Below are 23,598 nucleotides of genomic sequence, written 5' to 3'. Positions count from 1 at the left end.
TTTCTGATTACAATCAGTTGTTACTTTCAAATGTAAGAGTTTATCTGCACTGCTTTTATCCTGCTGCTTTATTTTATAGTAGAGACACAGGAGAGAAACTACTCCTTTGGGTGAAAGCTCTTTTAACGAAATAAAGACTATTCATCAAGAGGGCTCTTTTCTTACTTCCAAATTGAGGTTGTATCGCAGAACCTTAGATTAACAGCAACCTGACCTCTGGTTGAATAGCAAATTATTGTGTATACTCCTAAACCTAGTATTACCATTCAGGTAAATTATTTTTTGGAAAACAGAAACACCGAACCAAATGGTCTATTCACCTGAACTCTTTGTTCAAGAACACAAAATAACAGTAATTTAAACATTAAGCTCGCAATACATATATAAGCCTGAAAATAACCACAGCAAGTTGAAATACAGAATGTCTTTTACAGAACAAGAATAGGGAATTTATTTTCCTGCCTATTCACATTAAACTCTTACCATAAGAGAGGAGAATTTTTCATTACCTCAGGAAAAAAAAAAAAAGGCCAGAAATGTCTTTTGTAGGATGGAAATATTAAAATCTAGCTCAAACTTAAAAAGTGATGAAAGGAAGAAGGGAGGTATTATATTCTCCTAAGTTTATTACCTTATCCATGCTTATAGGAGCTTTGCCAGATAAACATATCAACATTTCATCACTCCTGAATCAACAGTCATCACTTTGTCATTATAAAAGGCGCCCACTGATTTTTAGATTTCTTTAGATTCAAAGGTTTATCTTAAAGCTATGATATCCTATTAAAAGGGTGGATGTTTTATTTGTAAAAGTAACATTAAAAACATTTTTTGGAAAAAAAAATAGACACATCTAATTCAATAAAGATTGTTTAGTCTTTTTATTGCATTTTTAAAGTTAACTCTAGTACACCTTTTAATTTGCAGTTAAGGTTTTATTTCCCAATTCTTTCACAGATAAAATTCTAAGGAATTTTCAGGCCCTGATTAATCCAGTGTCTTCCCAAATTTTGGCCACCAATCAGATATGAAATGATTTTATGGGGCCCAAGGAGAGGGCTAAGTGACACTACTAAATCAGTGAGGAATTTATTCCCTCTTCATTCTAATTCCTCTGACTGCATCAGGAAGTTCTCAGATTGATGGCAGAATGTTATCAATACCTCTGTAATTCTTGCTAATCTCCCTTCTAAACAAAGAACAGTAAATTTCAGGCTTAAGAGTGTTCAATAGCCAATAGCGTCTAGAATTTAACAAGTTTCGTTTTCATTATTTTCAACTTTATGTCTACCTTTTGTTGATGGCAAGTGATGAAATAACAAGTTTTCTTTTCTTTTTTTTTTAAGATTTTATCTATTTATTTGACAGAGAGAGAGCGTGAGCAGGAACACAAGCAGGGTGAGTGGGAGAGGGAGAAGATGGCTTCCTGCGGAGCTCGATCCCAGGACGCTGGGATCATGACCTGAGTCGAAGGCAGACGCTCAAAGACTGAGTCACCCAACTTGAACACCCTTCAAGTTTTCTTTAAAAATTATATTAATAACTACACGGATATAAAGAAAAACACAGAAACTAAGTCTACAGGAAATACACAGATATGGTCAAAATTCTGAAGATGATGTAAGAATGACTGACATTCGAGAAATACTACACTTACCCATGTGGTCAAGAAATAAATATAAGTACCTACCATGAACTATGAGCATACCATTGGTTTAGCCATCAAGGACAGAAAATGATAAATGCTGACAGGAAAGTCAGAAGAGAACAAAGTTACTTCAAAAAAGGATTCACAGACAAGGTGGCACTGGAGCTAGGATAGTATGAAGTAGACATGCCAAGGCAGAGAGCATGCATTTGAAGAAAGCAAAAGCATAATAATACAGGCCTGAGTGGTGGCATGTTCTAAATCTTGATTGTGTTGGTGGTTACCCAGGTATGTATATAATGTACACATAAAATGAATGCACATTATCTGTAATTTTTTCCTTAAATTTGGTACCATGTCTTTGACCTATGCAATGAAAACTTATTGAGGTTTTAGGCTTGGATAGCTTGGCGGGGCGGGGCGGCGGGGGAGGGGGGGTAAATAGGTAAATACAATAAAAGGAAATCACCATTTAAAGACAAGGGAATCAAAAGTACTTATTTTCATAACGTAAATTTTCAATAAAACCTGTAAGCTATTACACAAAACTTGCAGCTCTATACTTCTCAACAGTTTCATTTCAGGGAGAAAATCTACCTGAATTAAGGGTTACCTATTAAATGTATTGTTCCCACCCCTGCCCCCCCCCCCCCCCAAACAAAGGAGCACATTAATAGCACTCACTCCTAACAAAGTAACAAAGAACAGACTAAAATGGCCATACTGGCTGTGTGCTAGTGACACCTGACAGAATTTAGCAAAATAATTTAAGATTGCATTCAACACTTAGATCCCGTTGATCAGCAACTCAGAAATGACTGCCTTAGTATGTGTTTTAACCTTGAACTCTTTCCAATGATCTAAGCTCTTAAAATTTAGTTATTAATTATTAAGTATATTTCAAGTGGCTTTTATTACATTTCATAGTTTTAAAAGCTCATGACTAGAGAGGGAACTCATGCACAGTAAAAATAATGCCATTGTCAACAAGTCTTGTTGGAACTTTATAATGCCATTCTCAATAAAATTAATGACTCAGTCTCATAAAATTAATGACTTAACCATAAAATCAAATCCAAATGTGAATTAATTATGGTTATAGAAAAGCATCAAGAGACCAGGAAAAAAAAAAGATAGTCTTCCTCTGCCATAAATCAAAGCATTAAAGTGCACTGAACCCTATGTGCATCCTTAATATTTTACTAAGGAAAATACAAGCCTTTTGTTACATCAGTGTGTTGCCACTATATCCTTATGCCCCAGGAAGCTTAAACTGAAAGCTAGAAAGCATAACGTAGGGAATTTTAGAGCTGAAAGGAGACCGAGCTCTAATATAGGCAGTCCAACTCATGAGAGTTCGATTTACAATTTTTCACAGTGGCAGCAAGCCTCAGCTCCTAGTCAGCCCTGCAATCATGAGGGTAAACAACTGATACGCTTACAACCATTCTTTATCCACACAATCATTGTTTTTCACTTTCAGTACAATATTCAATAAATTACATGAGATACTCAAAACTTTTATAGTAAAATGAGCTTTGATAGATTTTGCCCAACTGTAGGCTAATATAAGTATTGTGAGCATATGTAACATAGATGTATTGAATGCCTTTTCAAATTACATTTCAATTTATGATGGGTTTATCAGGACATAACCCCATCATAAGTAGAGGAAGATCTGTATAGTAATTTTCAAATTGGTATTCTATGTAATTATATTCCATATGTTAACAGGTTGGCCATGAGAAAATAGGCTTTCTGGCCAGGTAAGACCATTTTAACCTTATGTGTTCCTAAATTATTTGTCAAGGAACAGTTTTGGGGGCAGTAAGGCTGTTACTGGACTAAGCACAGTGTTGAGGAGAAACATCAGTTTGGAAAATTCTGATCTTATGAAATTCCCTTAAACGGATGACAAAACTGAGGCCTAGAGAGATCACATCTGGTTAGCAGGAGAAAAAAGAATGCGAACAAAATCTTTCATTCCCAGGCCAGAGCTCTTTTCATTTTAACTACAAAATAGGCTCTTTAAACTGTATATAGTCAAACATTTAATTTACATTTAACATTTTGGTTACGGTGTCACATTTTCTGGTTTGTGTACTAACTCAGATGTTTTTAATTCCTTCAAGACCTGGGTTTCTATTAATTAGACCCACCTGGAGATTTACTATTGTTTAGTACTAATGAGGAATGATTTCGTTCAGAGTGGCAGCTTAAAGTAATCACTGGAATAAAGCATTTGTATTACAACTGGTTTTTAATTTACCCTTGTTACAACTTGTCAGCTCAACTAAACCACTGTGTTGTTTATTAAGTGAATTTCTTAGCATATAATGTCAACATATGCTGTCCATGAGAACAGACGAGATCTGCCTGCGTAGAAGAGAGCCAACAAGATCAAAATTGAGGGATTTGTGTCTTTCTACAGTTCTGGGCTTATTTGTCAGGCAAACACTTAGTTTCCTATCTTTTCGGTAATTATCAAAAAAATGTTTTGACTGCTTTAACTACAGTGTCCAAATCAGATTATCACAGTATATTTCTCAAACTCCCCAGAACTGTAAGATAGTGTAAGAAACACAATTCGTTCAGCTTTAAAGTAGTTATGTACCACTCCCCCTCCCCCCTCAGGGTAGGAGAGAAGAATGGAAGAGACCGAACAAGTAACTATAGTTATGCTGCCACTTTAAAAGGCTTGAGAATCAAAGGTGATAACGGTTAACAACTTCCTTATGACTCCCTGACTTCCTCTAATAAACTTCTGCACTCCTTTCGAACCTCCCCCCCCCCCCCGCCATGGAACATTAACTATGGCAGGCATTCATGTCTCCTCAATCTTAAAAGAACCCAACAGATGAATGAGACGGCACGAAGCCTGGATTCCACCAACAAAGAGGTTACTCTGCGCGCCTTTATCGCACAGGTGCGACCTCCACCCCAACCTTGCGCATCGCTGGGCCCCAGCGCAGGAGGCTCGGGAGCGGCCACCCCTGCCTGGGGCCGCCCTGGAGCCTCCGCCCGGCCCGCCGAACCCCCGCGCAGCTCCCGCCTCTCCGGAAACCGGAGGGCGGCCGGCCGGTTTCCAGGCTCCAGGCGAGGCCAGGGCGGCAACACCCCGGACGCCACAGCAGCTTGCCCCGCGGGCCGTCCCCGCGGCTCCGGAACCAGCCAGGCCGAGGAGGCCGCTCAGGGCCGGCAGCCAGCCTCGCGACCGCGCTGGGGGCGGGGACGCTGTTACCTGCCGTGGGCTCGGCCGCTCCCCGCCGGCGCCGCTCTCCTGGCAACCGCGGCAGCGACGCAGAGGCCGGGAGCCGAAGGGCCTAGTGACAGCTCCCAGTGTGCACTGCGCCCGCGCCCACGCCGGCGTCAACGTCGACGGCCCTCGATCCCCGCCCCCGGTCCGTGCCTCGCCTCCCGGCGCTAGTTGTCGCCACAGCGCCCTCAAGCGGACGGTTGGGGAAGCAGCCCATAGCCACCAACTTCGCGGATGGTGTTTTCAACTCGCCAGCGCCAGCAACATCTTAATGGAGAGTTGGAAGGAATGCTAGGAATTGAGGACAGCTTTTATATATTATTTAAACAATCATTTAAGTGTTATTTAAACGATTCCTCGATATTTCATATGAGGAACTTGAGGCCCAGAAAAGTTGGGAGACTGGTGAAGTTAGGAGATAAATAGTTGTTATAAGATTTGGACACATTTTGAGTTTGTTCTCTCTCTAAATCATGTAGTTACTACAAGGAAGATTGCACTGTTTTGCCTAAACCGTAGGGTCAAAGAAAAAAAAAAGATTGTTTTTTACAAATGTGTGACTGTATATTAAATATAACAATCTTTTTTTCTTTTTTTTAAAGATTTTATTCACTTATTTGAGAGAGAGAGAGCAAGCGCGAGAGGGGGTAGAGTGAGAGGGAGAAGTGGACTCCTCCCTGAGCAGGGAGCCTGAGGTGGGACTCAGTGAGGGGACTGCAGGATCATGACCCCAGCCGAAGGCAGTTGCTTAACCAACTGAGCCACCCAGGCACCCTGAAATATAGCAATCTTTAAAAATAAACACCAAGTATGAAGAGCATGTTGTGCTGAGACTGTTAAATATTTCAATATAATGTGGCAGTATTTAAGACTTAATAGCTTTGAGAACTAAAGGTGGAAGATATTAGGAGTTGGAATCATCACCCATGATCACCATTATTTGAGGTGGAATAGTGGAAAACTTAATTCTTTTAACTGCGTTGTTACCTCCATCCATGATTTTGAATTATTGTTGCGGATACAGGAATTTGTGAAGCACCACAATAAACTTTAAGAACTGCAAATACTGACTTTAAGAAGATTCGTCTTAAAATAGTATCTCTAGGGATGTGGATTTGTTATTTGGAAAATCTTCGCATTAAGAGGCTATCAATAAACATGATTTTCTGAATACAAGCCATCATTGTTTCTGTTTTTAAAACCTAACAGCCTCTTGTTTTTGTTTTGTTTTGTTTGTTTTAAGATATTATTTTTAAGTAATCTCTACACTCAACCTTGTCTCGAACTTAACAACCTGGAAATCAAGCCTCCAATGCTCCACCGACCAAGCCAGCCAAGCACCCTCAGCCTCTTGTTTTTAAAGAATTCTTTATTGTAAGTTTACCACCCTAGCCTTATATTGTAGTATTTCCCCCATTTTAAGTATCCCCCCTTTTAAGTACTTACGTTATAGTAGAGCCTTTTCTTTTCTAGGTCAAGCTTTCCGAAATTATCTTCTAGAAGTATTAAGATTGACTTTTGTGAATCAGTTCTTACTTCTACAAAACATGGCGAGTGGAAATGTACATGTGGAATCATTCTCATCTTCCTTTTTTCAAAGATTATAGGAATGGCTAATCCTGTGATTCATGGCACTGGATTTAACCACACTCTTTTGTATAGATAACAAAAAACTTAACACTTTTTGCAACTGTTGCTAACTTAGAAATTGTGTCTAAATCCAGAAGCCATGCCAGGTCAATCCTGGACATTTGTTGTCTCAGAGGAGAGCTACCAAAGGACTGACATGGTTCGTAAAAAAGATACTGTAGTTTATTAAAAAACGAAACAAGATTGTGTTTTGGGTGGAGAAATCTGCTCTCGAACCTCCTGCGGTCAGTGCCCGTCTCTATCTCCTCCTTCCGTCATCCTCCTCTCTTCAAGCCTCATTCTTACCCACTCTAGGCAAAGGAGTGTACTCGGGCTCGGATTTTTAGGGTCACATCCTGGGAGACTAACGCACCGGGCCACCCCACAAGAAGAAGAGTGGGAGGGCAGTTTGGCTCTCCCTGCCCACCTTTGTCCCGGCTCAGACACCAGCCCCGATTTAAAAACGCTCACGCCCCCAGGTCGAGATTTCGCGGCAGCGCGTTCTCCGCTCGGCAGGTGGCGCTGTGGGCTGGCGGGCTGTGTCTATCTCGCGATGTGGTCCCGGAGGACCGCCCCGCCGCCGCCGCCGCCGCCGCCGCACGTGCAGCCGCTTCGGGCCGTGGTGGCCTGTATTCGCCTGAACCTGCTGCTGGGCGCCGGCAATGGCGGCAGCGGCGGCGGGGATGCGCGTGTTCCTGGAGGTGCGGAGACGGTTGCAGAGCGCGCTGCTGATCCTGGGGTAAGGCCGGCGCTGGGCGTGTGGGCAGCTGGGCGCAGTGCGTAGTCTGTTGTTTCTGCCGGTTGGGGAGCCTCCGCCTCCCTCAAAAGGACCGAGTTCTGAGTTTCTTTCCAGTTGCTTAGAGCCTGTCATTTACTCAAAGTGGAGTTTCCCCTCCTACCGCCCCCCCCCCCCCCCGGTAATCTCGGCATCACCTGGGAGCTTTTTAGAAATGGAGAGTCTCAGCCCCACACAAGACCTGTGTAATCAGAACTTATATTTTAATACGCTTTCCAGGACTCAAAGTACACACTTTGAGGAGCACTGATGTAACATAACAGTGCCAGGCTTTTCCAAAAACAGTGCAAAAAAAAAAAAAAATGCCTTGCCTTCTTTTTGGGATCCTCATTAGAGGGTAATGTCCAGTGTGAGAGCTTCCTCTTTTGTACATAAACTCGGGTTGTTGTTTTTTTCTCCCCAAGCTGTTGTCTGCAGAAAAACTGACACATTCACTGAACGACTAACAAAGGTTGCAGACTTCTTACTGGAGCTCATTCTTGTATTCACATTGCGCGTTCCAGTGAGAAGTCAGCAAACGTTTAACTTGTTACTCACTACACATTCAAGAAACTTTTAGGAGACATGGTCCCTTGTTTGGTAGTATGTGACCCCCTCGATTATTCCCTTGTGACTGCCGTTTCAGGTAGAGTAAATTAGATGTTAAAATCCTGAAATTTTTACTACACTGAGCCACTCAAGAGGTAGGTTGATGCTTTCTTTTCCTTTATCGGCCTTTCCCTTAAATCGGCCAAGTATAGGTGTGGCAGTCTGGAAATTTGGCATGAGAACTGAATTCAAATCCTAGCCTCTTCGCAGGAGTAGAATCGTTTAATCTGAATTTTTTCAATTGTAAAATATGGGTGATACTTATTAGTCTTTTTTCTTTCTCTTTTTCTTCTCTGTTTCTCCCTCTCCGTCTCAAATCATAAGTTCAGGTAAGTATCTCCAATTCCAGTCCACCTTGTGGGGTTATTAGCAGCCCCAATCTTACGCAAAACAAAAACAAGACAAAGTCCCTACTTCCTCTCATCAAAGGGGCCCTTCAAAGTTCCCTGGGTTACTCTCCCTTGTTTAAGCAAGTGAAGAAACCTGACTTTGCTAGACTACTAGTTTGTCCCTAATGGTCTTTGGCTGTTGAGTTTTATCACCAACTTGCCCCTCATGAAAGCAAAAGCAACCATTCTTCTGGTTTCATTCAACAAAGATTGGTTTTTACATTTCATGATCTGTATATAAATGGATTCATACAGTATGTACTTTTTTGATTCTGGCTGCTTTCCTTCAACAGTGCTTCTGAGATTCGTGTTTCATCTGTGTCATTGCACATGTCAGTCTATTTTTTTCTGGCCGAGTAGTTTTCTACTGTATGAATATACAATTTGTTTACCCATTCTATTGCTGGGTATTTTGTGTGTTTCTAGAACTTGATTATTATGAATAAAGTTGCTATGGCATTTTAGTGGTCATACATTTTCATTTCTCTTAGGTAATTACCTAATTCTGTAATAGTACAAAATTCTATACCTTTTCATTTGGTTTTTGTTAATTCATACGTGTTCCTTTGGAAAGTGTCTTCTGATTTTTTGCCATTATAAAAAATCAGGTTGTTTGTCTTATTGTTGAATTTAAAGAGTTCTTTCTAGAGTCTGGAAATAAGACTGTTCTTATTTATGCCTTGTAAATATATGAATACTTGTTCCCAATCAGAAATTTACCTTTTCATTTTCTTAATAGTGTCTTTTCAGGAACAGAAGATTTTTAATTACAATGAACTTCAGTTTACATTTTTTCTTTAGTGGTTAGTGTTGTTTGTGTCTTAAGAAATCTTTACTTACCTCAGGGTTGTAAAGTTTTTTCCTGTGATTATTTTCTAGGAGTTAGTTTTAGCTTTTATATTTAGGTGAAATTCATTTTTTGTGTTTGGAACGAGATAGTCAAATTTCATTTTTTTTTTTTTTCCTATAAGGGTATCTGGTAGTTCCATCACCGTTAGTTTAAAAGAGTGTCATTTCTCCCATTGAAATAACACAATGTCTTTGTCAGAAAACCTTTGACTGTACTGTTTGGCATCACATATCTCTTTCTATCCTTTTACTGTTAAAGTATGCCTTTATATATAAATTTTTTAAAAAGCATATGCTGGGTGGAGTTTTTCTGAGTCCATTCTGATAATCTCTGCATTTTAAACTTTTTAGTCTGTTTATAGTTACTGTAAATGATAATGATTTTTATTCTTGTTCCTAATCTTAAAAGAAATGTTTCTGATGAGGGAGCAGAAGGCTAGCTGATACCCTGCAATCTCCCCCCACTCTTGGGTAGGACGTGTGTGACATTCTTCCAGGAATCTCCCACTAAATGTTAATACCTTGCTAGAGGGGAAAGCAACCTTGGCTTGACAATGGCAAGACCTCTGATATCTTTTATCTTGTAGGTTGGAGCTCTTTAGCATATGAAAGTTCTTTTGAAACCTCCTTTTTCCTTACTTCCGCCAACTCCAGAGTATATAATCAGCCACTTCTCAAGACCTCCGTGCAGCAGCTTTTTCTGCCCACAGGTCCTGTCCCCAAGCTTTAATAAACCACCATTTTGCACCAAAGACGTCTCAAGAATTCTTGGTCGTCGGCTCTGGACCTCACCCCACCAAACCTCACCAATATTCCAAAACCCCATCATTTTTAGCATTTTATCACTAGGTATGATGAAATTGACTTTTGGCGCATCTGTGTGGTAAATTGCATGTTTCCTTTCTATTCCTAGCATACTATGGGTTTTAATCATTAATAGATACTATATTTTCTGTAATGATTTGTGCATGTATTGTGATGGTCATTTTTTTCCTTTCATATTTACATCTGTGAATTGCAATAAAAAAATCTGTTTATGTTAAGCCATTTTAGTATTCCTGGGGTAAACCTTGGCCATTCATTTATTCAGTCCACAGATGTTTACTGAGTTCCTATTCTCATCCCGAAAACTCAGATTCTAAGTGCTGGAATCCAGCTGTGAACAGTGACAAGGGCAAAGACAAATATACTTGGCTGTCGTTGAGCTTATAGTCTAATGGTGGCAGTGGGTGAGAGGTGAGCAGAAATTATGCAAAATAAATAAAATATATATGATATTGAATGGAGATAAGTACATAGAAAAAAATAAAACAAAAAGGGATAGGGAGAAAAAAGTATAACCCCTTACTCCAAATCAGAAAGCAACACTTGAGTAATAAACCAAAAGGGGAGAGGTTTAGAACTATATAATATGTGGTGAAAGACTGTTTCCCTCTGAGAGAATAGCAAGTTTGAAGGGATGCCAAGTTCAGAGAGATGTGGGTGGGCTGGTGGAGCGCATAGTAAAGGGTCTTACAGAGGTATGTTAGTAAATGTTTAACAGCCTGCATTCTGAGAAAGCCAATGAAACTAACAAAGAATCTTCCCAATTTGCAGAATTTACTGATTGCTGTGGTGTAGATATTTTCACTATGGATGATGTCAAGCTACCAAAGTGAGGTCAACCAGTTTGCAATTTTGGAATTTTAACATCTGTCCCTAGTATATTACTGGGTCTTATGTCTTATGGGCCATTGAAAGAATTTTAGCTTGTACTCAGAGTGAGATGGGAAGTCATTGGATAGTTTCAAGCAGGGTGTGGTACCTGAAAGAATATAAGTTCACAGTGAAGAAAGCCTCAAGTATGGAAAAGGTGTGGACAGTTAGGGTCGCAAACACTTTGTTTTTGGACAGTTTTTCAACCTTGAGAGTAAGTTACTGTCGCTCCTGAATACATTACTGTGAATTTCCTACAAATAAGAACATTCCCCCATATAACCACCATACACCCTTCAAAGCTGGGGAATAGGTTACTACCATCTTAACACTCAGACCTCACTCAAATTTTCCCACATGTCTACATAATACCTATAATAGCAAAAGAACCCAGTTCAGAATCATGCATTGCAATTTCATTGTCGTGTTTCCTTAGTCTCTTAAAATTCGAAGAATTCTAAATTTCCCTTGACCTTCACAATCTTAACACTTTTGAAGATTACAGCCTTCCATTTGGGTTTGTTTCATGTTGCCTCAAGATTAGGTTCAGGTTATACATCTTTGGTGGGAATATCACAGAAGTGATGCTCTGTTCTCATTACATCCTATCAGGTGTCACATGAATTTGACTTATTCCATTAAAGTTCATATTAACTTTGAACATGTAGATAAGATGATGTCTGCCTTTGCCACCATAAAGTTACTTTTTTTTTTTTTTTGAGGCTTTGACATTTTTATTTAGGAAAAGATTGAGTGTGAAGGTATAATGGTTCAACCTAAACCATCCCTTTTTAAATAGAGGAGTCAATTTATGCAAAATATTTTTCCTTGTCTATAAAAAACAAATTGAACAGTATTTTAATGATAAGGAAATACAAACATAGACTTTAGTCAATGTGCACTATCGTAAAAGAAATAGGATGGTCTTTCCCTTCCCCTCCCTCAGCCAAAGAAGAGAATACTGCAAACTTTAAGAACCCCACCGACTATCATCAGAGTACCTACAGAACAGGGGTAGCGCAGGATGAAACTATTTCTCTATATTGCAGAAGGTAGAAGCGTGGATGCTCTGGCTTTACAAGTAAAAGTAGCACAGGCAGGCAGAAGCTCCCAGTAAATAACACACCAGAACGGGGGCCTCGGTGAAGTCGTCTGACCGGGTTACTTCTTTGACAGGAAAGAAGAAAGACAAATCTGAAGTGTAGTAAACGCGCACACACACATACACACACACAAACCTTTTGTCACATTTACAGGAATTCAAACCTTTTGTATTCCCATGCTCATGGGTAGTTTTGATATACGCTGTAAAGAGCTGCAGTATTCAGGACAAAGGACAGGAGAATTCCTTACAGTATGACAAAGGACAGGAGAATTCTTCATACTTCTGATATCTCAGATTTGCTGAGTCCAATAGCCAATTCTAACTCTTCCTACTCTTACTGATTCAGTTGGGCAAGACTCTTTTTCTCTTTATAATCAGTAAGTATTAACTGAAGAGGTCCTTTGTGACTATGTATAAATACCCTTGTTCCTCATCAGGCTTGCATTTTATTCATTCATTTATTTACATCAGTATGGACCCATGGTCTTCTTTTATTCATTGGGTTACTTATTTTTGCTCAAATTATACCAGATGTGTCCAGGGGGAGTCTCTTCAAGATGATTTTAATATGTTCCTATTATTCTTTTTTTTTTTTTTTTTAAGATTTTATTTATTTATTTGACAGAGAGATACACAGTGAGAGAGGGAACACAAGCAGGGGGAGTGGGAGAGGGAGAAGCAGGCTTCCCGCCGAGCAGGGAGCCCGATGTGGGACTCGATCCCAGGACCCTGGGATCATGACCTGAGCCGAAGGCAGACGCTTAACGACTGAGCCACCCAGGCGCCCCCCCCATTATTCTTTTTTTAATATGTTCCTGTTATTTGATTTTTTTTTCTTTGTTTGCACAGCAACATGTTCCAGGCTCATCTCATTCTTTTCCTTTTCCATCCCTGGATGTAGTTATTTTTCCAAGGAACATTATTTTGTTCTGTGTGTGTTCATTTTTTTAATTTTATTTTTTTAAAGATTTTATTTATTTGACAGAGAGAGACACAGTGAGAGAGGGAATATCAGCAGGGGGAGAGGGAGAAGCAGGCTTCCCTCTGAGCAGGGAGCCCGATGCAGGGCTCGATCCCAGGACCCTGGGAGCATGACCTGAGCTGAAGGCAGACGCTTAACGACTGAGCCACCCAGGCGCCCCTGTTCATTTGTTTTAAAGTGGAAAATCACTAGGGCGCCTGGGTAGCACAGTTGGTTAAGCATCTGACTCTTGATTTTGGATCAGGTCACTATATCAGGGTCAGGGAATCGAGCCTTGCATTGGGCTCCCCGCTCAGCATGGAGTCTGCTTAAGATTCTTTCTCTCTGCCCCTTCCCCCAGCTTGCTTACACATGCGTGTGTGCTCTCTCTCAAATATACTTTAAAAAAAAAAAAAAGTAAAGTGGAAAATGACCTTTAGAAACCAAAATCTGAGCACAAAGTATCCTCATTACTATTGACGTGTCACTTTTTCCAGGCCCTAATGCACAAAACTAGAGTGTGTATGTGACCTATCCATGATGTTTATGTACGAATGTATGCATGTGTATTTGTGTTCGTGTATAATACATCCTTCTACACACATATATATCTGTATTACTGTATCTCTATATGCATTGAAGACCATGGGTCCACACAGGTATTTTCAATTCTAGTCTACCACCGTAGGATCCATTCTGATTTTTTCCCCTTTCCCTCTTTGTAACTCTTTTCTCCCACAGTGAGAGTCCTGGCTTTCATTATTCTCATGACATACATTTATTTGGTCAGTTCCCCTCTATGTAAGTAATCTCAGGCTGGCATCCTTTGCTGCTTCCCTCACCCTCCCCACTCAGTGTTGACACCTTCCTCATCTGCCTGGGCTCTGTTACGGAATGAATTTTTGTGTTTTGTTTTGAAGCCCTAACCCTCAGTATGATGGTATTAGGAAATGGGGCCTTTGGGAGATAATTGGGTTTAGATGAGGTCATGAGGGTGGAGCCACCATGATGAGATTAGTGCCCTTATAAGACGAAATACCAAAGCTGCTTCTCTTTGCAATATGAGGGTACAATGAGGACGTGGCTATCTGCAAGCCTGGGAGAGGGCTCTCAACAAGCGCCAAATTCCCTGGTGTCTTGATCTTGTACTTCTCAGCCATCAGAACCATAGGAAATGAGTGTTGTTTAAGCCCCCCAGTCTATGGTGTTCTGTTAGAGCAGCCTGAGCAGTCTGAGGCAGGCTCTGGAACCCTATGCTGACTTGCCACACCCCCTCCCCCTTAGATTTCTCCTCATCCCTCTTGAGATCTGACATCCCTGTGGGGTGGCTGTCCTCCTGGTGGATGCCCTCCTTCCTCACTCTGCTGGGTGTCTCACCTCTACCCCAGGCCACTGTGGTTCTCCCACACTTGCATCAATGCCTCCCACCTTACTCAGCCCTCTAATTGGCTGAATTTTTCATGAAGGGGAAGAAGAGTGGTAAACCAGAGAGGGCGTGGGGCAGAGGCTTAGAAATGCAGTAATAGCCCTTGAGGCACTTCTAGTGCCAACGGCACAGTCCAGTTTGAAAATAAATGAAGTAGCAAAATGGACAAATTGTGTATCTTTAGAGCAATGTTCAGCAAACTATGGCCCATGGATCAAATCTAACCTGTGGCGTGTTTTGGTACAGTTTATGAGTTAAGAATGGATTTTACATAATTTAAGCATTGTGAAAAATAAAATACACAGTATAATATGCAACAGACCATATATGGCCTGCAAAACCTGAAATATATGCCATCTGGTCCTTCTGACCTCTTCTTTAGAGGAGGATTCTTTCTTTTTTTTTTTTTTTTTAAAGATTTTATTTATTTATTTGACACAGAGACACATCGAGAGAGGGAACACAAGCAGGGGGAGTGAGAGACTGAGAAGCAGGCTTCTCACTGAGCAGGGAGCCCGATACGGGGCTCGATCCCAGAACCCTGGGACCAGGACCTGAGCCGAAGGCAGACGCTTAAGGACTGAGCCACCCAGGAGCCCTGAGGATTATTATTTCTTAAACATCATTTCTTCTTTTTTTTAAGATTTTATTTATTTATTTGACAGAGAGAGACACAGTGAGACAGGGAACACAAGCAGGGGGAGTGGGAGAGGGAGAAGCAGGCTTCCCGCGGAGCAGGGAGTCGGATGTGGGGCTCGATCGCAGGACCCTGGGATCATGACCTGAGCCGAAGGCAGACGCTTAACGACTGAGCCACCCAGGCGCCCCTTAAACATCATTTCTTAAAACTAGACTTTTGACTCTGGGGCACCTGGGTAGCTCAGTCTGTTAAGTGTCTAGCTCTTGATCTGGGCTCATGTCATGCTCTCAGGGTCATGAGATCAAGCCCCACATCTGGCACCGCACTGAGCATGGAGCCTGCTTAAGATTCTGTTTCTCTCCCTCTCTCTCTGCCCCTCCCCCTGCCCATGCCCTCTCATGTTCTCTCTCTTTAAAAAAAAAATAACTTTTGACTCAAGAGTTTGAGGATCTATTCCTTGGAAAAGACTCAGGTTCTTGCCAGTTAAGTTCAGGTCCATATGCTTTGAAAAGGAACTAGCCAGAAAATAATCTTAAGATTTTCTAAGGCAAGTTAAGAGGCCTAATCAAGATTCACCCCTGAACACATGGTATGATCTCTGTACTTAGATAATACTCAAGTAGATTGCCTGCCTTCTGTACTTAGGTGATTCCAAGTTGCTGGCCTGTCTCTGCTGTCTGCACTTAAAAGGGAGTCAGAGTGCACAGCACCTCTGTTACAATGCTAAGCATATTTTAGCTTCATATGAGGATCGTTTCTCTATGTCTTCATCCCCTGCTGTACTTCCGGTGCCTGGTGGACAGGGAATGGACTGTGTTTTACTCTCGGTTGCTTATACCAAGAGATTTGTGTTTGTAGTGAATTAGACTAGCCAGTTCTTTCATATCTGGTATTCATACATCACTAGACTGTTTTATTTTTTTTTTTAATTTTTAAAATTGGCAAGAAGTTTTTTTCTCCTGTTCCTTTTGTTTTGTGTAATCCTGGTCTCCTTATCAAAATCCTGTATATCAAATGACAATACTTTATTGTAAGTAAAATACAGCATCATTGTAACGCTATCTCAGAAGAAAGAATATTTCCCTGGCTCATCCATTTACTGTTCAAATAGCAGTGCTTGACCTGTGATAGTCACTGCAGCCCTCCGTGTGTTTCCATAGTATTCTCTATTTATCATGAGCAAGTATAATGTAGTTTTTGTTTTTTGTGTTTTTTTGACAGCCATATCTCTTTTGGAGGGGATAGGGCACTGGCGGTGGGCCCGGGACACCCCTACCGCGCCGCACGTTCGTTGGCGCTGCTTCCTGAGCCCTGTGGCTTCATCACAGTAGGCAGCTCAGGAAGGCTGGAGAAGGGCTCCATGCACAGGACCTTGCACCATTCATGTGAATGGGGAGAGCTGCTTAGGAGACCAGGCCCACAGGAGCTGGGGCCTGCGGCCACACCGTCCAGCTGGTGAAGCCACACTCTCCCACTGTCTTGCCGTCATCCAGAAGCTGGTCATCCTTGCACAGCTGCTGCTCATTGGGCGGCCACTTGAGGATGCCCTGGAGGATGCGCTTCAGCCTGAACATGGTGCTCCACTCCTTGGTGTCCGTGAAGATGGTGGTCCTGTGGTTCCGGATTATGAGGAACCTGTCCTGGGGGTGGTGGGCTGCCCACCCCCTCCCAGTGTGGTCTGCTGCTCCCAGCCCCCGCCCAGCCAGTACAATGTTGTTTTAATGCTCCCCTGATCATTCCTGTTTACTTGCCTGTGCCCTACTTGGGGTGGGGGGTGAGGGGCCGAGAAGGTATCTTGTTTATGGTTGTATTCCCAGTACCTGACACATTACAGAACTCAGAAAAGCTATATTGAATGAATGAGAGAGAGAGTGAATGAATGTAGAAACCATGCTAGGGTCAAGGGATGCAAAGATGAATAAGCCACTGTCTTAGGCTGCCTTGAATCCTCTTGCCAAAATATTTTAAAGAACAAGTGCATGATGTACGACAGGCCAGCATTAGATTGTGCTGATTCAAAGAACCTGAAGTTGGGGACATGTGTGGGAGGAAATAGGGGGCTTTAGGAAATGGAAGGTGGGCTGCGTGAGCAAAATGGTTCTGGGAGCAACCCCAGGAACATCCAGGTTGGAGTAGCTGCAGGAAGCGTTAGGATAGAGAATTGGGGCTCAGCAATGGGGAAAAGTACACATTTAAAAATGCGTCATTGGGGGCGCCTGGGTGGCTCAGTCGTTAAGCGTCTGCCTTCGGCTCAGGTCCTGGGATCGAGCCCCGCATCGGGCTCCCTGCTCAGCGGGAAGCCTGCTTCCCCCTCTCCCAGTCCCCCTGCTTGTGTTCCCTCTGTCGCTGTGTCTCTCTCTGTCACATAAATAAATAAATAAAAGTCTAAAAAAAATAAAAAAATAAAATAAATATGCATCATTGCCCAAAAAAAAGTCAAGAATAAAAAATATGTTCCAAAACCTTCATGTTACAGTGACAGTGAAAAGTATTCTCTGACCTGATCTAAATCTTACATAGAATGATTTCCTTTTTGATCTATTCACTGCTATTGTTGGGGGGGGACAGTGACTTTAGACCATTTATTGAAGAGGAACAGAGAGATCCTTGGCCGTTTTGCCTGTTTGATTATGTGGTTTTCATCAGTGAGAGGTAATTTTTTTGTGTGTTTTGTTTTTAATCACCAGGGAGCCTAAAGAAAGAGGTATGCCCATGGATATTTCTCTAGCGCCCTGCTCACTCCGGGTGAAGACCCCGGAAGGCTGCACAGAGCTCCAGCTTCCAGCAGAGGTCAGGCTCGTGCCTTCCTCCTGCCGCGGGCTGCAGTACGTCCCGGGAGATGGACTGCACCTGCGGGTGCAGGTGCAGGCAGAACCCAACGACACCAGTGAGTGATCTCAGTGCTCCTGCTCCTGCATTTAGTTTTTCATTGTAGATCAAAGGTGATTTTTCCTTTGAAAAGTTGACCTTTTCCCAGGTGGAAAAGACTGTTCAGCAGCACCATGGAAAGAGCTGGTCAGAAGGTTCTTTGTCAGCTCTGCCACTTAGCTTTGCAGTTGAGCATGCCACCTAACCTTTTGGAGCTTTGTTCCGTAGGCTGGGGGGGCGGGGTCGGGGGGGGTGAAGCAGTTAGTGTTTTTTTTCCCTCCTAGTAGATTTTATTTTTTAGAGCAGTTTTAGGTTCACAGCAAAATTAGCAGAAGACACAGAGATTTCCCATATAACCCCTGCTTTGTTTCTTTAACTGTAAAATTACCAAGCTCACAGGGTTGATAGGAAGATGAAATCAGATGGCAGTTGTACAAGACCTGGTGGATTTTAAAGCATTACATAGAAATTCATCCATTCAACAAACACTGCCCTACACTGTGTGTTAGGCTTTGATCTAGGTGCTAGGGATACAGAAGTGAAAAGGCTGGGAAGGCCTCTACCTTTAGGGAGCTTATGTTCTCGTGGGTGGGAACAGATAATGAACACATAAGTTGCTTGGATACAGAAAAAAGTGCTCTGGTCAAAGAGGAGGAGAGTAATGGGATAAGGAGTGACTAGGGTGAAAGGTGCTCAGGGAAGGCTTCCCTCTGAGGAGGGGTAATATGTAGCCAGAGAACTGAATGCTGGAAATGATCCAATCCATGCAGAGACATTTCCAAAGAGAACAGTATATATACAGATCCTGAAATTGAGTTTGATGCATAATTTGATTTTGATTATTGCTATGCCTGTTATATTTCTAGTATTTTGTTATTGCCACATTGATTCAGTAAGATGGTAGAAATGTTTCTCAGAATAACTTATTGAATAAAATTATTGGCTCATTGCATCTCTTCACATGTAAGTAATGTGCTTCACAGGATGAAAAATGATGTGAAAGGGAAACAGGCTGTAACAGACCGTGAGATGCTCCTTATCAGGAGAGGATTATGATTCTTTCAACTGCACCCTGAGGCTTTGTGGCTGCCTCATCTGTACTAGGCCGTTCATTTGAGCTGCGTGGAGCCTCGAGGTGGGGTCAGCAGGGTGGATTTGAAGAGCCATGTAGGAGATGTGGAGCATTCCCCTGAGTTCTTGCTGCTTTATTCATTGGAGAGTAATTTTTGCTCAAGTCCTAAATTAGTGAATCACTAGTCTTGAGTTGGGCAGAGTTGGATTTAGGAACAAGGTGTAAGGAACCGAAATGTCATGGAGCTTAAGTGACATATCCACATGCTAAGAATGACTACTGTAATAACCATGAAAAGAAGAGTGGGGTCACCAAGATGGGAAATAGACTGACAACGGAAACTGGGCAAAGGCGGGCACGAAAGCCACACTGGGGTGTTTTCAGATCTGCCAGTTTTCTGGATTTGGATTTTAGGTCCCATACTGAGGAGGTGGTATGGAGGCCTTCTAGAGACACAGTTGGTTTGTCGCCTGCCCGTCTTCTGTAACAGTTAATAAACAGCAAAACTTGAACTAGTAAAGAAAATTTAAATCAGCAAGCATGATTGTTTCACTGTAACTGTAGGACACAATAAGTTGACTGCTGAAATGTTGGTTTGCATATTGCTTGCATTCCATTGGTCTGCTGTGGCTTTACACTTTTAAAACATTTTACTCAAATATCTGAAGAGGAAGACTTTCAAAGCCCTGTTCTGCAGTGCGTGAAAGGGTATGCAAAATAGATCTCAGTACTTAATAGCTTTAGTGCTTTCCACATAATAGGTGGTGAGTAAATATTTGCTGAATGAATAAATACCAGATTGTGATGCATACTGATGCTGACTTGAATCAAAATGTAGTGTAGGAAGCGACTTGACATTTTTAGCATTCAGTTGTATTTTGAGGTTTTTAAGAAGTTGACTTTTCAACTATAAATGTTCTTTTAAGGACTACAGTAAGCCTATTGTTGTGCTGTTCTGAGTGTAACATAGGTCAGATCATGACCCTTGACACGGACATGGCTACAGTAAAGTCTGAGACAGCGCCAGCATTAGACTCATCCACAGGGGGCAGTACTCTCCCATGATGCCACCTTGTCAGGAATTCTGACTTGAACTTGATCATGCTGGGTGACCAGCAGGGGGGAGTGTTTCTCTGAAAATTTGTTTATTGGTTTGGAAAAGAATGGATGACTTAACCCAGGTCTACTTATTATCTGCTCAAAATTAAAGAATACTGTTTATTTCACCTTAGTGCTACAGGGATTGTCAGATACCCCTAGAAATTAAAAGGATGAATTTTTAATTGCCGAGGCTTAAACTTTCTACGAAACATCAGTCTTTAAAATCTTAACATATGTACAAAGTAACATAAACCAGGTTCAAATTGCTTGGTTCTAATGAGTATGACCTCATTTCTTTAAGGTTTTTTTTTTTTTTTTTTTTTTTATGGACAGATATTTTTGTGTGTGGGTTTTTTGTTTTGGGGGAGTCTTTTTGAAATGAAAGTTTCCTTTCTTCATGAATAAAATAATGGAAACTAAGGGAATGCTGTGCTTCATATAATGTGGGAAATAACATTTTTCCACAGCTTTAATCAGAAATTGAGTTTTGCTCTTAGAAGATTGAATTCTTCTTAGGAGCCATTCCATTCCCAGGAACCTGTCCAATAAATACCAGTTTCAAGATGATTCTTGTTTTAGGTACTGGTAATAGGCCAGAGTGGACATAGACTTTGTTTAAATTAAATTAAACTTAAATTTGAGGGGTAGAAGCTGCAGTCACACCGATGAAAACTGGACGGAGGACATAGCCGCCGAGGAAGGCTGAGGATGGTGAGGCCCCCTGTAGTGAGCTTGGTGTGAAAGTAATCGCCCTCTTTCTTCTTCCTTAATGTTGGTATTTATGGAATGAGTGAAATAACTCAGTGGTATGTTGCAGGGATAATCTAGGGCCATACCTAGCTCTGAAACACTTAGCACAATCTGTTGTTTTTGAGAACACGTCACGTTGAGTCATCAGATAATGCTAGTTAAATGTGTATTTCTGGGTGGATCGTAAACAGTGTTTATTGACAGTAATTTATTGCGGCTGTTAAACTTTTTATGTTAATATATTTGTCCCACACTTCTGAGATTTGTTCTTTCATCAATTTCTCTTTAGAACTGATTTCAGTGTTTAATCAAAGCTCACAAGCCCAAGGATGTTGCACATTTTATTGCCAGTCCTGCGGTGAAGTCGTAATAAGGAACAGGTAAGGAATGTATTTTACACTGATTAATTCTGTGCCTGGCAATGGTTTTCTTCTTTTCTATCAGAATTTTTGAAGTAATTACCAGGGGAGCTGTATATGGCCTTAAAATGAGAGCCAGCTTAATGTCACTTTGAGCAAAATCAACCCTAAAACTCTCCAGCAATCATAGAGCAGTTAGACCTTCTAAAGGTGACAAAGGGGAACATAGCATGCTGGCTTTGAGGGAGGAAGGCTTATCTTGATGGAAGCCTGTGTTGATCACCGAAGCATGTCTCTTCTGAAGAGAGGGACTCTGGTGCATGTTTTATCCATCATGTTGGTGAATGAGATTTCTTCCACAATAAGTGAATTTTCTAAATCCCAGAGGCTCTTGCAACACAACTTTTTATTTGAACTATTTCTGTTAGTCCCTTTCTAAAATCCATTTCCTATTTCCCTGTTTATTAAAACAGAGCATACAGAGCACAAATTAACCTTTTCTTGATGATTAGGTTAATCTTATTACCTGTTCTTGCAGTGTGCTGTGATTACTCTCTTGAGATGGCAAAGGACCCTTTGTATTCCCAAGGTGTCTCTTTTATTATTTTTTCCATCTTCTCCTTTCCTTCTGTCATCCTACTTATTTCCTGGGCACAAAGCCTTTCCCCTGAATATTCAGTTTCTAATCACTCATAGGTTGGAAAGACAGATCAAAACCTTACTGTTGTTAACAGTCCTTACAGAAAGAAGTTAGATTTCTTCATTAGATATATTTCCACTTAGCCAGGTGCCTGAGACTTATCTGGGGATGGATCCTTCTCCATATCTGAAACCTGCTCCTCTTTCAGTGTTCCTTGTCTCAATGAATGCCAGACCTCTACCTGCAAAGAGCTTCCTCTCTCCCCTGGGGTGTGCCTCATACTCCCTCTCTCCCTCTGGTTAGGTCCTACCTGAATTCATCTGACAGGGTATCTATTGCCAGGAGCCTTCCCCGCGCCCTGGGTTGGTTTATGTGCTCCTCCAAGGTTTATTTGCCTGTTTTCCCAATTGAGCTGTAGGTTCTGGGGTTGGAATAGTCTTACTGACCTATATCCCTTATCCCCACTCATATTTAGAGTGCAATGTAGGGTAGCGACTAGTGGTATAGACTCAGAAGCCAGACTGTCTGGTTTGCATCCACCATTTACTAGCTGTGACTCTGGGCAAGTTACTTAATTAACCACTTCATGCCTCAATTTCCCTATTACAAAAGTATAGATGACAATAGGAGCTACCTCATGGGGTTGTTTAAGGGTTTATAGCAGTGCCTGGCACATGGTAGGCATTCAGTATATGATGGCTACCACTATAATTATTATTTTTATCATTCCTAGCATCATCACCATCAGCCCCAGAATCAGGCCACAGTGCCTGAAGAATAGTGTACTCTCAATAAATTCTTCCTGGGTTGAATTGAATATAAACAGTAGGGTGCTTATTTTGGCCTCCCACCAGCCTTTCTTGCTTACTTTCTGATTGGCAGTGCCCCAGGTAGATGAGATCATGGAAAGTTACCCTAGTATAAGTGGGGGGATTGTGAATGGAGCACCTCCAAATGATTATCTTGGGTAAGAGATGAGGTGACTAAATCCACAGGAGAGAGGAGAATGTCCTTGGTCAGATTACCTACGGGCTGAAGTTGCTGCAGAGTATGCAGTCCGTGACAGACCTACTGTAGCCTGAAATGTCCAGAGGATTCCAATTTGCATTGTAGTTAAACCCAGAAACTTCTTCTCTCAGTCTATTTCAGGCTTTGGTTGAATTTTCACACGAAGTTTCTGAAACATGCATGCCTCTACAACAATGGGATGACTTAGAAGTCACAGGAAGAGCAAGTTAAATGCAGTGTAGTCCTATTTCCTGGTACTACTCCCTGTAAAGGATATGCTCATCCATTATTGGCTGATATTTGTGTTTCATTGGAAAGGATGATGATATAAAAAATGGTTACCTGTAGTGATTTTTCCTATGCAGGAACTATATCTTCTGTTTTGTGTCAATTCTTTTTTTTTTTTTTTTTTAAGATTTTATTTATTTATTTGAGAGTGAGAGAGAGAGAGAGCACAAGAGAGGGGAGAGGGAGAGGGAGAAGCAGACTCCCTGCTGAGCAGGGAGCCTGATGCGGGACTTGATCCCGGGACTCCAGGATCATGACCTGAGCCGAAGGCAGTTGCTTAACCAACTGAGCCACCCAGGCGCCCTGTGTCAATTCTTTTTCTGATCGTGGAACTGAGAACCAGAAGAAGGGCTCACCTGGAAGGACAGTTTCAGTCTCCCTGACCGTGACCCTCTGGAGGCTGTGTGGTGTAAAGCAGGAGTGGGAGAATGGGACCTTGGGTTGGAACTCCAGCTTCACCACTTAGTAGCTGGGGAACCTTGTCCATGTCACCTCAGCTGCTGCTTAAGTAGACATAAGGAGTCTTCTTA

General features: G+C 41.7%; 2 protein-coding genes across 15 annotated transcripts in view; one reads left to right on the top strand and one right to left on the bottom strand.

The window, feature by feature from the left end:
* The window catches only part of DOP1A (DOP1 leucine zipper like protein A), a 113,889-nt gene extending 108,872 nt beyond the window's left edge, over positions 1–5,017 (bottom strand). For all 8 annotated transcript variants that reach the window (XR_010413684.1, XR_008505343.2, XR_006789310.3 and 5 more), the window contains exon 1: positions 4,890–5,017. The gene's annotated coding sequence lies outside the window, so the exon portion shown is untranslated. The remainder of the gene's footprint in view (positions 1–4,889) is intronic.
* Positions 5,018–7,084: 2,067 nt separating this feature from the next.
* UBE3D (ubiquitin protein ligase E3D) overlaps positions 7,085–23,598 on the top strand; it is a 155,745-nt gene continuing 139,231 nt past the window's right edge. For 4 of the 7 annotated variants that reach the window (XR_010413683.1, XM_045867163.3, XM_064597810.1 and 1 more), the window contains exons 1-3: positions 7,085–7,272; positions 17,670–17,869; positions 21,063–21,153. Coding sequence is in view for 6 of the 7 variants with exons in the window: in XM_045867163.3 (XP_045723119.2) it covers positions 7,196–7,272; positions 17,670–17,869; positions 21,063–21,153 (368 nt within the window). In the remaining variant the exon portion in view is untranslated. The remainder of the gene's footprint in view (positions 7,273–17,669; positions 17,870–21,062; positions 21,154–23,598) is intronic. The other 3 variants (XM_045867162.3, XM_064597812.1, XM_064597811.1) reach the window with 1 other exon arrangement.

Source organism: Mirounga angustirostris, unplaced genomic scaffold (assembly GCF_029215605.1).
Source record: "Mirounga angustirostris isolate CCGP_5_RB_7025 unplaced genomic scaffold, mMirAng1.0.hap1 SCAF_8, whole genome shotgun sequence".
Classification (NCBI taxonomy): domain Eukaryota; kingdom Metazoa; phylum Chordata; class Mammalia; order Carnivora; family Phocidae; genus Mirounga; species Mirounga angustirostris.
The sequence above is the reverse complement of the archived record's forward strand: the minus strand, read 5'-3'. Positions and strand labels throughout refer to the sequence as shown.